General features: G+C 33.8%; 1 protein-coding gene and 1 long non-coding RNA gene across 3 annotated transcripts; both read left to right on the plus strand.

Annotated features, from left to right (window-relative positions):
- The first annotated feature begins 1,736 nt into the window (after nt 1-1,736).
- On the plus strand, nt 1,737-7,207 carry LOC129306294 (ribosome biogenesis protein BRX1 homolog 2-like). Of its 2 annotated transcripts, none has more exons than XM_054946797.1 (9): nt 1,737-2,213; nt 2,933-3,149; nt 3,242-3,383; nt 3,749-3,827; nt 4,057-4,181; nt 6,120-6,221; nt 6,545-6,613; nt 6,695-6,793; nt 6,875-7,207. In XM_054946797.1, the coding sequence occupies exons 2-9, from the start codon at nt 2,947-2,949 to the stop codon at nt 7,004-7,006; spliced, it is 951 nt and encodes a 316-aa protein (XP_054802772.1). In that variant the 5' UTR covers nt 1,737-2,213; nt 2,933-2,946; the 3' UTR covers nt 7,007-7,207. The 2 variants fall into 2 exon arrangements, with proteins under 2 accessions (XP_054802772.1, XP_054802773.1); XM_054946798.1 differs by having other exon boundaries at nt 1,737-2,183.
- LOC129306295 (uncharacterized) lies at nt 4,189-5,124 on the plus strand. Its single transcript, XR_008592186.1, has 2 exons — nt 4,189-4,935; nt 5,020-5,124. It is a non-coding gene; the product is annotated as an uncharacterized LOC129306295 (long non-coding RNA).
- Nucleotides 7,208-15,098: the final 7,891 nt, after the last annotated feature.

The following is a 15,098-nucleotide window of genomic DNA, read 5'->3' on the forward strand; positions in this document are numbered from 1 at the left end:
CTCGTCCTTTTCCCTTTGTTCTCTTTTCGGAATACTTTCTTTTCTTTCACGTGCTATCTTCTCATCTCAACGCACTCTAGTGAGGATAATTGCTTGTAGGCTAATCATGAAACTTGATTTGCAGGGGTTGGCCCAGTGAGATTTCTCCTACCCTAACCCAAAAAGAGCACCTCCTCATGATTTGGGCATATTTACGTTGGGCCAATATGAGAGCAAGGGTGAGCAATGGGGCAAGGTATGTTGCCTGCCCGCGGTACACAAATATTTTTATAATATAAATTTCATTATTTATGTTCAACCATGGGTTTTGTAAGTGACTGATTAAGAGTGTGTTTTAGGCTTTTCTTTTCCTTAAGGCCATTCCTCCCAATTATTTTATGTTGCTTGTCAATGAAATACATTTCATATTTCGTTATTATGTTATAAAAAAAGGACGTAAATGACACAAAATAATAAACGAAATTAATGAATATGAAATGATGTTCCATGATTCAAGACGTTAATAATAAAATATACTAATTTTTTATGTCAAACGAATCTAAAGATTGGAAGGTTTAGAAGATTTCTTGTTTCTACTAAAGATTGGAATAGGCTTGATGCTATCAGAAGTCTTGGCCTATTTTGGATTCAGCACAACCTATTTATTAAATAGATTTATGTTAAGTTTAAGATAGGCTTGGCCAAGTTTAAGCCTTTGACTTATTGTACAAGCTTAAATTTATTCAACCAAAGTTTAATTTGATTTAATTTATTTTCCCTCTAATCTCTACATAACAAAATTTTAAATCCTACAATAAATTAGTGAAAATTTCACTCACTTTTGTGTTGAAATTGCACCTGCTTCCGTTTAATATTGCAATGGACTCCATAAAAAAATCAATTTCTCCTCCTTATTTTAAAATTATCAAGCACATATATTTAAAAATATTATTGACCCTATCATTTATTATTAAAATAAATATTTAAAAATATTATTTACCCTATCATTTATTATTAAAATACATTTAAGATACAAATGAAATTAACAAACATTTTTTAGATAAATAAATTAATAAATATTTTAAAATTCTCATATAATTTTTTTGTATGTTACTTTAATTAATATTTTTAATTATATTTTTTTAAAAAATCACCACTTGTATTTGGTAAAAATATTGTCCCCATTAAGATTTTTTTTTATCCCACAAGCAAATAATTGATTACCTTTTAAGTAGTAAACTACAATATTATATATATACTTCACCTATTTTTATTTACAAGGAAAAAAAATTCTATCATATAGTTTAAGAAAATTAATTAGCTATATTAATTATATTTGAAAGTAAGAGAGTTAGATTAAAATACCCTTTATTCAATCTCACTTTTTTTCTCATGATTGTAGATAATGAAGGGTAATTTAAAAAATTTATAATAAATGCTTATTAAAAAAAGTGATTTTACTTATATAAAAAAATAAAGTAAAAATGACAATTTTTTTTACAAATAAAAATGGAAGGAGCATATATATATATATATAATATGTTTGTTATGAAAGTTTAATTTATTATTAAATATTCTTTCGAACATACATATAATACGTTATTTATAATTTGTTTAATAAAAATATAATATTTTAATTATGTTAAAAAACATTTTAATTAAATAAATTATAAATAACGTGGTGCAGCTGTGTTTCTCATCAGAGTACGCGCGGTGAGCAATAGAATTTCAGATGCTTACTGTGACAGGGTAATCTTTAGTTTGACTTTCAAGGTGTTTAAACTTCACACTGTGATAACCCTAGCCGCCACTCTTTGCTCTCCACTCTCCCATCTCTCTACGACTTCGATTTTCCCCTTCCCTCCTAAGTCCCAACCCTAGCCGTCACTCTCCACTCACCCCTCTCCCGTTTGCCACCTCGATTGTGCGTGTGCGTGACTGCGTCTGCGAACTGCGATGCGTCTCTCAATCTCGCGAGTCTGAGTCCGTGTCTCCATTACATGGTGTGCGTGACTGCGTCTGCGAAGCTTTCTGTTCTCCTTCAGTTAAGCGACGAGCAGTGGAGCTAAACACGACGTCTGAGTCTCTGTCTCATACCTCTCAATCTCTCTCAGTTCGACGGCAGTCTAGTTGTCGTGTCGCGTTTGTGCTCCTTCTAGGTCCCAGTTCGACGAAGTACTCCTTCTCAGTTCGAGCCTGTGATTGTGATTGTGTCTCTCTCGCTCTCTCAATTTGTAATATTCTCTGTTCCCCTTCGATTGGGTATTATTTTCAATTTGTAATAATCGGTGGCTCCACTGCATGACTTGGAAATTATGTATATGCTCATTCTATTATTTTCAAGTTTATAAACTTTTGAATTCAAGTGCTTGAGCGTTACTAAAATGGAGATGATGACAGTTGAATTTGACTTGAGTGCTGTGAAAATTGGTTCCATATTTGACTGTGTGCTGTGAAGATTGGTTCCACATGTGCAAATTTATACTCTGAGTCTTAAATGAGTTAATAATATGCGCATCTAAAATTGGTTTGCAGAAACAATTGAACCAGAAACCATTTTGGGTTGAATTATTTAATATATCTGCTTCTCAAAATTATGTTTATTAGGTTTATTTAGTGAAGTTTTTCTTCACAAATGATGGGCAGGGTGCTATCACTTGTCCAAGGTGGCCCGAAGATGCCCAGCCTGTCATGCCAAGCCTGAAATATTAGGGCTTCTTGTGGGCAGGGCTGGGCAGCAGGCTGCATTTTGCAGCCTGTTCATCCTTCAGGCTGGGCATCGGGCAAGAGCCGGGCTGGGCCGAGCCCAGTGACTTGCCTCTTCTTTTTATTGGTATCTTTGCCTGTGGGAAGTACGGGGATTTAAATGCTAAGTGTTCTGCAGGAAAAATTTCCGTTGAACTAAGAAAATTACTAGTGTTTGTTTCACAATTATGTTTTCTGGGTTTATCAGATTCTTAACCAACTATGGGGAAAAAAAGGAAGCACAGCGAGACTGAGGTGGCGGCACCCTCAAAAAAGGATGATGTTGCACCAGAAAGAGCAAAGCGGACTCTCTTTGGTTGGAAGGATAAGAGCGAAGTAAAGGATGAAGTGGGGGATGCTGACTCATCCAGATTTAGGAACAAAGAAAAGGTTCTGGTTACTTGCTCACGACGCATCAGCTATAGGTGCAAGCAAATATTTATCTTGATAGGTTCTTACTTTGTGGGTTAAACATTCTGCATATTGCTAATCGGGTGGGATGATTTCTATGATTTAGGTACCGGCATTTAATGTTGAATTTGGTTTCGCTTTTGCCTCATTGTAAGAAGGATAACAAGGTTGAATCTAAGGATACCAAAGGTGCCACCCTGAATGAGCTTGTTGAGCTTAAAAACTGCTCTTCCAGTTTATTCTTTGAGGTATTCTTTTATTTACCACAAAAAATTTATGTGGGATTGCGGATTGACTGTGTTGCATGTGATATGCTTTCACTGGTGCATAAAAATATCTTTTAAATGGCATGGTCCATTCATTATTTTGGTCACACCGGGTACATGATTATGATGGTTGTGATTTTACAGAATTATGATTTGTCTGACTTTTACCTTTTTTTCCCATTATTGGCGTGTCCTTTTCATCCCAGCAGCATGATTTTGATTTAACTATGAGTTGATTGAGGCATTACTTTGCAGAGTTTTCAGTTCAATTCTAATTCATTCCTCTAGACTTTGTTAACTTGTTCCACTCTAATTTTTTACTCCCCTTTTATTTTTATGAATTTCAGTGCAGGAAGCAAAAAGATCTTTATCTCTGGATGGCAAAATGCCCTAACGGGCCATCTGTGAAATTTTTAGTTAGTGCTGGTGATATTCTTCTCTGATTTTATTTACTCTTCTGTGCTAATTTCCGTACTACTATGGTTAAAAAATTAATTTTCTGGGTTCCCTGATCTTTTTTTGGGTGGTCTCATTCTTCCCCGTTCCCATAGTAGATGGGTTTGTGTGTGTGCGTGCATATTTTTTCTTGGCTATTACTTAGCCTCCAGGACGGTTGTTTTATTAACTGATCATATTTTACTTGACTGCTTTCCAGTGCACACAATGGAGGAATTGAAGCTAACTGGAAATCATCTAAAAGGTTCCCGCCCACTTTTGACATTTTCAGCAAATTTTGAAAAAGATGCGCATTGGAAACTTTTAAAAGAGATGTTATTGCAGGTAATCTGTGTGTTTTTTCTCATCATTCTTAGTTGTCTATGGTTTTTATTTAAAACATTGAATGGGAAATCCTCTGATAACATGGTTTTTACTCTTGTCTGATTTGTTTCACAGAATAGAATGTTGAGAATATCATTTTAGTTTGTGCAGTGTGTGTTCTAATTCAAACTAGGGTTAATGCCTAAGTTTACCCTTGTACTTATTTTCAAGGAGCGCTGGGTATCTTGTACTTTTAAGTGGAACAATTTTCCCACTGAACTATTTTTGAGGAGCAAAAATGCCCTTATGCTAGTTAGCGTTAAATATTCCATTTTCTGATTATGTGTTATCACGTGGAAAAAAGCCACAGAGAGAGAGAGAGAGCAAGTCCTTTGACCAAGTCATGTTCCTTCCTCATGTTTGTCAATCGCGGCAGATAGAGTGCGCGTTTCAGTTGTCCCTTTTATCCTCTGTCCTTCCGTCATTCATCTGACCAAGCCATATGAAGAGCTTCTCCTGCCTTTGCTTCCTTTTCCATCTGTTGTCTTACTTGTGGGTGGACATCTCTGTATCTGAGGTGAAAGATCAAAGGCGGCTTCCTTGTGTCTGAACTTAACAGGGGCTTCCTCAGTCCTTCCATCACTGCATCTATTGCCTTCCTTGGATGACGGGGCATCAGCCTGAAATGATACAAGTCCTTTTTAAGAGAGAGATTTGAAGATTGTTGTTCAATTTGATGAAGTTCAAATTGTTTCTGGTGTTTTGCTTTCTGCTGGTATGTCTGTATTGTGCAGATTTTCTGTTTCTGAGGAGAGAAAAAATTAACTTTTGAAATGAATTTTATTAATTGTTTGAATAGGTTCTTCATTTTGACTGAGCTTCTGGGGACTTGCGGTGCTCCGATTGCTTCTCTCTCTGCTGTTGATTTTGTTTCTTCCAAAAAAGCCGGAAGGAGGTGGATTGGGTTTGAGAATTTGATACCGCTTCTTGTTCTTGTTGCTATAGACATGTCGGACTTGCGAATATATCGTTTTGAAAGTTGGCTGTCCTGTCCTATTCTTAGGGGATGTTCCCACTCTCCCCAAGCCACTTTCATGAAATAACAAAAATTTCACCCCCTGAACCTGAACGGTTGAAATCTTCATGCAGCCATCATATGTTATAGTTTTCTAGCACTTGCCTGGCAGAGAACAACTTGTCTTTCATGAAATATCTGCTGGAATTGAACATTAAAAATGGTGAGAGAGATTGATTGCCGGATTTGGGATGAGAGAGTTTGTTGCAGTGGGTTGGAGTAAATTGGGTCAGATTTACTGTGCATGGGCTCACACGGATGCCGCATGAGAAGGAAAATGGAGGAGATAATGGCTCACCTCTGGGAGGGCTTTTTTGCTCCAAAAAAATAGTTTAGGGGGAGAATTGCCCCACTTAAGAGTGCAAGGTGCCCAGCGCTCCTGGAAAATAAATATAGGGTTAAAATTGGACCTTAGCCTTTAAAACTATTTAATTTTCATTTCCTGATATGTTTGGGGTCTTCACTTATACTAGTGTGCATATCCACAAGACTACTAAAGATAAATTGCCCTTATATTTTCATCCGTGTGACTGCTAAAGAAAAATTTCCCCTTTATTTTATGTCTATGGACGAGAATATTTCATTAATGCCATCATCATGGTTTGGGGTTATTTAAGTAGTGAGTGGGATTGGGAGGTCTTTTCCATTCCTGTATTCGTATTTACTAGATTTCTGATTCTGATTACTTTCTGTGCCAGCAGAATGTAGTTTCTTAAAGTCATTTCTTGATTTTGAAACTAGATTTTACTTTCAATAATAAATTTTAGATAGATACTAAGGCGCATGGGTATGACCAGTTAGTTTTCTTCTCCTCTTCATTTCTGGGGTATTAAATGCCGAGTGCCATTTCAAGTATTGCTGATGTATACATGCTGTCTTTTCAGATATTTGGAACACCAAAGGACCATCATAAAATAAAGCCTTTCTATGATCACGTTTTTGTTTTCTCCATAGTTGATGATCATATATGGTTCAGGAATTACCAGGTTTGTGATTATGTTTTATTTTAAGCAATTTCAAATGCATCCTTAAAAAAGTTGTATAAATGTGGAGGCTAAACTTTTGGGTTCATTGTTACGGACTTTCATTCTTCCTAATTGAACGAAGTATTGATGTTCAATTAGGAAAGAAAATATGAGTTATGATTACCCTGGGCACAACACATTGCAAATGATTGAGGGAATGATAATCCCATTCCCTCGCTTTTTGGTCAGTTGGTGTAACATACGTTTGTTGTTTTTTCTGCATCATGTTGACTTCTGCACTTTAAATAATTTCATGTATGATGCTGTTTCTTTTTGCTTAACAGATCTCTGTTCCTCATAATGAATCAGACAAAATACCTCGAGGAGGCCTTGAGAAAATGACACTGGTTGAGGTCTGAAATTTGGTTTCTGGAATTAGGTTTTGATCTGTCAAGTTATAAGAGTTGTCTAACCTATGCCAGCTGCTTGATTAGGTTGGTCCAAGGTTCTGCTTAAACCCAATTAAAATATTTGGTGGCAGTTTTGGTGGCCCAACTCTTTATGAAAACCCATTTTACGTTTCACCAAATCAGGTATTCACTGATGCTTTATTTAGTGCGAAACTATTGTTATCATTGATTCTCGTTGTGACGTTTTGAAGTTCATTCTTGTAGATTCGAGCCTTGGAGAAAAAGAAGAAGGCTGGAAAGTATGCAAAGAAGGTCAAAGCGAAGACAAGGAGGAAAATGCATGAGATGTCTAATTCTTTGGAGCCTGATGAATTTGCGGACATGTGGAAAGATTAATTTTCCCTATTTTTGTTATATTCGTGACAATTATACGGATTTTTCATAGATACCATTTCACTCTTCAGCATGAAATGGTAGTTTTGTTGAGCTGCCTATTCTTTTAAAGAAGCTTTTGATGTTGTGAATCGCTTTACATGTTAGGTTTTATTGAGATAGGTTGTAGTTTTGTACCATCAATATCTTACTTGCTTTAGCTCATCTGGTGGTTGTGTTCTGCCATTCTTTGCTGCATGTTGTAATTTATGTATTTGAATAGGTAGCACCTGCAGAGAAGGTTGAGGGTCTCGACTTTCGGTCTGCGATTAGGTTTTTGGTCGAGCATGCAACTTCCATGTTAGTTAGGGATTATCTTTAGATGTCTCCAAACTAAGTCTCTGGTTTTATTTGTCTGCTTGTTACTAGCCCTTGGAGATGGCCATCCATTTGGATCGATCTCATCGGATTAGTAGGTCTGATGATAGGGACATGTTAATGGTACCAATTATCAAATTATATTTTCGGCATAGTGGCAGCTGGTGAAGTGCTGCAAATCTATGTTGTTTTCATTAATCCTGTTAGATACGCAGCATGAAGCACTTGACATGTTTTGGCTGCGCCAGATGCCCTCCTTTTGTCCAGTGCAAGGCTAGCTATGGGTTCCCCTAAAAACATGTTTGAACTTTGAAGTCACAGCTGAGGGTGCTGGTTAGGTATATGATTACGTAGACTGAAAGGAACATCGTTTTTGTCGAGGATTTTCATTGAAAGCCATTAAATTTCATTTGATAAAATGAAGATAGGAAGCGTGTTTGATTTTTATTGAAGAACATCAAAACCATGATTTTGGGGTCTGTTGTTAGTTGCATGTTTTATTTGGTTTTTAACGTAGGATCAGACTCGAAGGTAAGGAAATATAGTCTCTTTTATCCGCTTGAATATAGTCTTGATTTTTGATCTTTCTTTGTCTCCCTCAAGCCGTTGACTGCTGTATTGGATAATGTGTGCTCATCAGATCGCCCCGCAGTATCATGCCTGTCTGCATAGTTCTTATTACAGCCTCGTTCTGACTACTGCTTTGCTTGCCATGAAAACTGGTACTAAGTGGGATGATGGAAAAAAAAAAAAAGATATGACGCCATCATCAGTAATTGCAACGTAATAGTGATTATGTGGACAACACTGAAGCTGTATCATCATCATCAAAATTTATGATTGGGTAACATTTTACTGCATTTTTGGTGGGCCGGAATCATTGTCGTTACTTTAACTACATACGGTTTAAAACAAAATCGTCTGAACCCAGTGTTGCAAAAGAATTTTATATTTTGTCCAACTGTTGGTGTTTGCCCTTGTAGGCAGCAATTATGTAATAATATTATTTCAGGGTAATAACCGTCTTTGAATGTTAAAAAAAAAAAAACAAGCATAAAATCGTCTAGAGTTCTTGGAACCGCGGAGAATTAATCTATCTACATGATCATGGACTACTCCACGAGAGACACATCTAGCAAGGTCATCTCGAACAATAAGCTTTGCGGGCACCGATGAATGTTTTGGTGCTTATTTGAACTACGACTAATCACAAAAGCAAGAGCCTACAGCAACATATGTAGATAAGCAAAATAAAGAAGCAGCATTTAGAGGCGGAAAATAGGGTTGACCAAAAGAGAGAGAGCGAAACTTCTATGTTATAATGATTCTTGAGGTTCCCCCTACCCCATCCACCATGACACTTGCTAGATTCCAGATGCGTAGAAATAGTATCTTCGTTGTGTTTTTGGATTTGATTTGTACAATAATGTTTTCCTAGGGGAATCTGACAATATTTTAAAATGTAGAATATTTGCATCCCATTTTCAACTGAAAAATATCTGTCCCTTGAGTTACACATAAGGCAATCTTGAGTTCTAAGCTAACCCCTTTGAATTCTGCTTCCATTGCGCCCTAGAAGGTTAGTCTTTAGTTAACTCCTAAAGCCACTCATAAAAATAAACATTTGGCTCACTTTAAGTCCACGTTAAACTGGAACAAACTCTTAATCATGCATGCCATTATACCAATTAGAATCTCTTTTCCCTATTGCAATAGGTTGCATTTGGTTCTGGACGCCAAAAAATATATATTTGGTATATATGCTCATATATTGTCATGTTCATATGAGACACAATGTAACATTATATAATTATATCATAATTTTGTATCGGTACCACTTACGTCATTATGCAATCCCCCCGCCCCTGGCTTTCAACTATTCATTTTGAGGCTAAGATACTGTTGAGCACTAAATATCTCTCGACAGGAATTCAATTTTTGATTCACCACGTTGTGAAAGATTAATCCTTTCTATTAGACTCAATTCTCAATGATTTTTTGTTATGAAAGTTTGAAAAGTGAGTGTGTTGGGTTTTGCTAGTTTATGAAGTCAAAAAAAGTCTCATAATGCCAAGTTGCTAACAAATATTAATTCAATTGGTAAGGATTTGAGTTATAAAGTTATAATTCACAAGGTTAAGGGTTCAAATCCCACTTGAGAACATTGTTGGCAAGAAATTTATAGATAGTTTTATAAGCGTTCTTTGAATCCAATGGTATATCCTTATTTAGTTAAGTTTTCAGAATCCAATTCACCTATTTTTTATATAAAAATAATATGTCTCACAATTCAAATAACACTAACAAATATATTTAAAGTTTAATTACCAGCAAAATTCTCATAATTCATTCTTTATAACAAGTTTTATTTTTTACAACAATTATCGATATAAAATATAAACATAGCAACTCATTTTATACATAAATCATCATACTCAGCCAGTTTTATCTCGTGAAGAACTAACTAATAAAGACTTCAAAAAAATTAGTGAAACATATTTTGTATGTTGCCGTGTGATGTTAAAGGGTTACAATAAAAAGAAAAATCATAATCAATCTCAAATAAGAAAATTAATTATTTTCTTGGTCTAGTTTGTAATCAAATTTCAATATTTACTAATGGTTGGGAGTCACGGGTAATTAATTTTTTTTCTTTCTTTTTCTTTTTCCATTGACCTAAGATTACCTTACATTGATTAAATATATATTGATTTAAGATAAATTCTTGCATGGACAGGTGTATCATATCATTCATGCTCTGTTAATAAAATTACAGTAGTTTAATCAAATAAAATTTTATGTATCATTATTTTTAATGACTTTATTTTTCAAATAGAATGCCCTTTTTATTTCTTGTATTTTCTCCATTTATTATTGTTATTGTTGTTGTTGTTGATAAAATCAATTTATATTTTACTAGACAGGATATGGATGACGTGATATATCACATTCTTGCAAGATTTTTTCTTAATTTAAAAGTGGAAGATATGAATTTAGGATAGGATCCATTGCTCTCCAGGAGACCTGGTAAGACGCATTAATGAAGATTACTCCCTCCTTCTTTATATATAATATATTTTTAGCTGAATTATGTAAATCAGTAAAAAATTAGTTATCTACTTAAAAACATAGCAATATTTTAATTTGTCCCCAATTATTGTAAATAAAAAATGAATATATTTTTTCATAATAAATTAATGATTACGTACCCTTTTCCTTTTCCAGTATAATAAGAGTATAATAGTCCATTTATTAAAAAAAAAATATATTGACACCTTTTTATATTTAGAGATAAAAAATCTTTTAAAAAATCTTTTACATATAAGAATAACGGAGTATGTAAAGAGGGCCCTGCATTGTCTCTCTCTTGTCTATTTTCTCTGATCCCCACTAAGTATCTACAAGAAACCCAATTGCAACAAATACTATGAAATATGATAAGAGTTGACTAAATAAAGACAACTTTTGATTAAAGCAATTTCTTATAAAAGCTACTAAGGAAGATCACAATCTAAGTCCCATAAAAAAGAGTTACATACAACCAAGTCTCACTAAATAGAAAAAAATATTCTGAAGTCCTTTGGTCTTTAGGTATGAATAATTTTGCAACTAAAATGACTCATTTACCCTGGATGAATGAAAAGAAAAAAAAAAGGAAAGAGGAAAAGGAAGGTATTTTTGCATGGAATGGAGCCATAACCAATTGAGAGAGGTCTTGCAATCATTTTCGGAATGAGCGAGGTAGGATTATCTTGTAGCTAGAACGTGAACCCCTTATCACGATCTTTTTCAGACTAAGGTAGGTAGGAGTTTGTGAAGGAAGAAGGCTCACCTTCAAACCAACTTGGACCTAGCTTCGTCTTTTAAAGAATCTGATACTATGATCGCATGGAACTAGATAAATTATGAGGTTGGTTTGCATGTGCTCCCTTTTAATAATTTAATTTGGTCTTTTATTATTTGTTGATAGAATAGGGATGTTTCCTTCTCTCCTTATGGGTATATTAGTCGTGGGTGGTCACTAGCCTTGCATTTGTAATGATATATTTAAGATTCTAGTACTACTTGGTCGAGCTGATAAATTTGTCATGAAATAGCAAGATGTGTTGTTAACAGGTTAAGTTTATTTTCAATATCTTATGTGTAGTGCATGTTTGTAATATGTTGTGTGTGTGTGTTGTTAATAGTTTAAGCATAATTTATCAGTATATTATAGATAGTTGTCAATATGTTGTGTGTAGTGTAGGTTGATATGAAAGATGGCTAATAGTTCTGGAATACATGTATTATTTTTTTTTCATATAGAAGGAAAATTCAATATATGATGCCCAAAGTAATATGCAATATGTGATGGAAGTGTAAAAACAAGAAGCATAAAGGAAGAGACAACATATAAAGAGTTGAGAAAAATGTTATCATTAATTATAGGGTGTGAAAGTAATAGAGGTCAAATGAAATTCACAGTCAGCATTCTTAGAGCTACTGAAGATTAGAAGGCTTATGATGAAAGACATGAATCTCAATTTCAAAAAAAGAAGGTTTACCATTATGAAAGATATCATGAGACTGGTCATATTGTCAGGACTTGCAAGCACCCTAATCTATGCTGATTAATGTTAGAGACATGCATTTCTTTTTGTTTATGCAACTGGTATTTTTAGGTAAATACATTTAAAGTTGTACTATATACATGCAACTTATGTAGTGTCAATATTATGTAATAACGTGAATAATGCTTTTAAAGCTGCACTATATCTTGAACTTGTAAATAATGATGTAAACCTTATTGTCAATAAATGAATAGGAAGTTGTCATTGCTCCTTGCCCTATTGTTATTCCTCCTTCCCTAGTTGTAAAGAAATGGCATGCAACGCTTGTGTAATTAATTAGATTCTTGTTACACTTAAAACATGTTAAGTTGTCATTGCCCCTTGCCTTATTGTTATTCTCTCTTGCCCAGTTATAAATGAATGACTTGCAACACTTATACAATTAATTAGATTCTTGTTACACTTAAAACATGCTAAGTCGTCATTACCCTTTGCCTAGTTGTTATTGCCCCTTGCCCTATTGTTATTCTCTCTTACTCTGTTGTAAACGAATGACTTGTAAAACTTCAACATTTAATCAGTTGAATGCCATGATATAAGCATTAAAATTAGTATTCACCCTTGACACAAGCATTTACAAAATGCAATATGTAAAATGAATAAGTCTGAAAATGAAATATCTTCCTTATCTAATGACAATTAACTCCATAATCTAAGGTAATTAAGAGATTTATCCATAAGGGATTACTAAGTTTGAAAATTGTAGAAATAAGATCTCAAGTTTTTATAGTTTAAAATAGGTTAAAATCAGTTATTAAACTTTAAATCAAAGTAAAATAATATTTCAAAAGCATGTAATACTTCATAAGAGTGAAGTAACTAGAAAACTGTTGAGAAATGTCAAAAGCTAAAAAAAAAAGTAGTGTGCTATGACTTTATGCACATATGCTGTGACTGTTCTTCTCTGTGTTATGTACTGCAGCATATTGCATGTTGTTGACAGCAACTTTATTATCATTTGATAGCAAATTTGGGCTAACTTTAGATGTGCCTCATTTCTTCGTCCGATATTTGAATGAGATGATCTAAGCGTTTACAGAAAATTCTTTTCACAAACTAGCTAATGGTATGGGTTTAATTTTCAAATTAAGTCACACAAGGAAGTTGGATACCCAAACATTTTTTCACAACCTTTACAACTAAAGGGGTGTCTAAAACCCTATACTTTTACTAAAAGCTATTCTTAACGCTCATACTATACTCAACAAACTTAAAACTAGTTGTACAACATACCACATGCACATAAATACCATAGCATCTAATTTTCACCCCTTAACTCCTTTAATACCAAAAATAGAATGGGGAGGTTTTAGCATTACATAATCCAATCAACATTCACAATTAGAATCAAATCAACAACCCAACACTTGTACTAGTATTTTGGCAATATTAAACACTTGAATAGCTTACAAACAATAACTCAAGGCTCAAAATACATCTCAAAAATCATTAACAATAATATAGTACAAGTGTATGCAAAATGCATTTAATTGACAATATTTAATCTATTACACAAAATGAATAAGAATAAGAGGATTTATAGTATGAATCCTACATTCCTAAGCCTCTATAGCTCCTTCCTTTTTCACATCGGAGCTAAAGCCTATCAAATATTAAAAGAGAGGGGTAAGTTTAGCTACTTAGTAACTAAGGTATACCTACCCTATGCAATTGTATCAATTGAAGAAATACACACAAACGAAATTGATTTCTCAAAATATATACTGTTACATGTAACACAAATTGTCTTTTCTCAATTAAATTTATTTTCATAATTTTCATCTCTAATCACATAACACATTTCCATAAGACACTCATACATGTGACAATGGCCTAATTTATTATCTTAACTTGCCACAAACTTAAACAACTATGTAACACATCAGATAACACATATGCATGATCAGACCACCTTATATCCTAATTATATCTTTTGACTAAAACCATGGGCTATAATATCAAACATGGCTTCGTTCATGTGATTGGACTATCTAAACTCACCAATCATGAGGTTTGACTCGACCAAAGATCATAGTACTCATTCTCGAATCATGGTTTTTCCTACTCTCAAATCTCTAAGGGTCATGTATCTTAAGCTAATCTCCTCGATAAACATGTGAAAATAGCTAGGTTTTAATCCCTCGACAAATTATGGGATAGTCCTTCGACAAACAGTAGGACAAAGCTATACATTTCTGCATCGAAAGGTAGTCGTATATACCATATGAATTTTATCTACTCTTTTTCTTAGGTGAACTCCCACTAATTGATTATGCAATATACGATGCTTACTCATTCACAATTTCTTTATTTTAGTATCAACACGTTAGGCTTACAACAATACGCTTTTCAAGTGAGTATCAATATTATTTTCACTACATTATCCACTTCCATTTTTAATTTTATACTCAGTTTAAATTTTTATTTAGCCCCACACATCATATCCATATATTAATACAACCACATTATCATCATATCACATATCACATGTAATAAATTTCTCATTTCAAAGCACATTAATAATTGAGAAACTCATTTTGAATTCTACTTCACATTTATGTAAGATCAAGATTTACATACTAACATATGGTTTATAGCATGCTTTAAAATTTAGTCATGCACGCAAATAAACTTATTTTCACAGTAAAATACAATTAATAAACAATTACTTAAAGCAAGGTTCTCCCGGCTACCTCTAGATTTTGAGAGGTTAAAGGTTTATCCTTCAATAACTTGCTTCCAAGCTTGTTTTCCAAGCCAAATACATTGTTTGGATAATTAATCTACAATTAATCAAGTTCAACATATTAACATTGTCAAATACCCACTTTCAACTCTTAGTTTTACTTCTAAAATACACAATGTTTTTACTTCTTACATTTAGGCTTACCTATTAGATTTATTAACTCTCTTTATCTCCCAATAGCTTCATTAAATTCTCAAACCCTTATTAATGTTTCCAACAAACTCTAATTCCCTTATTTATTCTAAATTTTCAAGCACTAATGCCCTCCCAATTACCAAAACTTGTAAATTCATAAATTTCAGGATTAGATATCTCAAACAACTCCCATTAATTCTATTTAAGTCAATGAGTTTGGACCCAACACTCAAATGGTCCGTAAATC

Source organism: Prosopis cineraria, unplaced genomic scaffold, assembly GCF_029017545.1.
Source record: "Prosopis cineraria cultivar Desert tree isolate PC_DT_omini unplaced genomic scaffold, ASM2901754v1 PC3, whole genome shotgun sequence".
Lineage (NCBI taxonomy): Eukaryota > Viridiplantae > Streptophyta > Magnoliopsida > Fabales > Fabaceae > Prosopis > Prosopis cineraria.

Bases quoted from the DNA above. Each gene is read 5' to 3' on its own strand.
- LOC129306294 (XM_054946797.1), top strand. From the start codon at position 2,947: ATGGGGAAAAAAAGGAAGCACAGCGAGACTGAGGTGGCGGCACCCTCA. The intron at 4,182-6,119 runs GTAATCTGTGTG...CTGTCTTTTCAG, and splicing joins TAAAAGAGATGTTATTGCAG to ATATTTGGAACACCAAAGGA. The intron at 6,614-6,694 runs GTCTGAAATTTG...CTGCTTGATTAG, and splicing joins AGAAAATGACACTGGTTGAG to GTTGGTCCAAGGTTCTGCTT.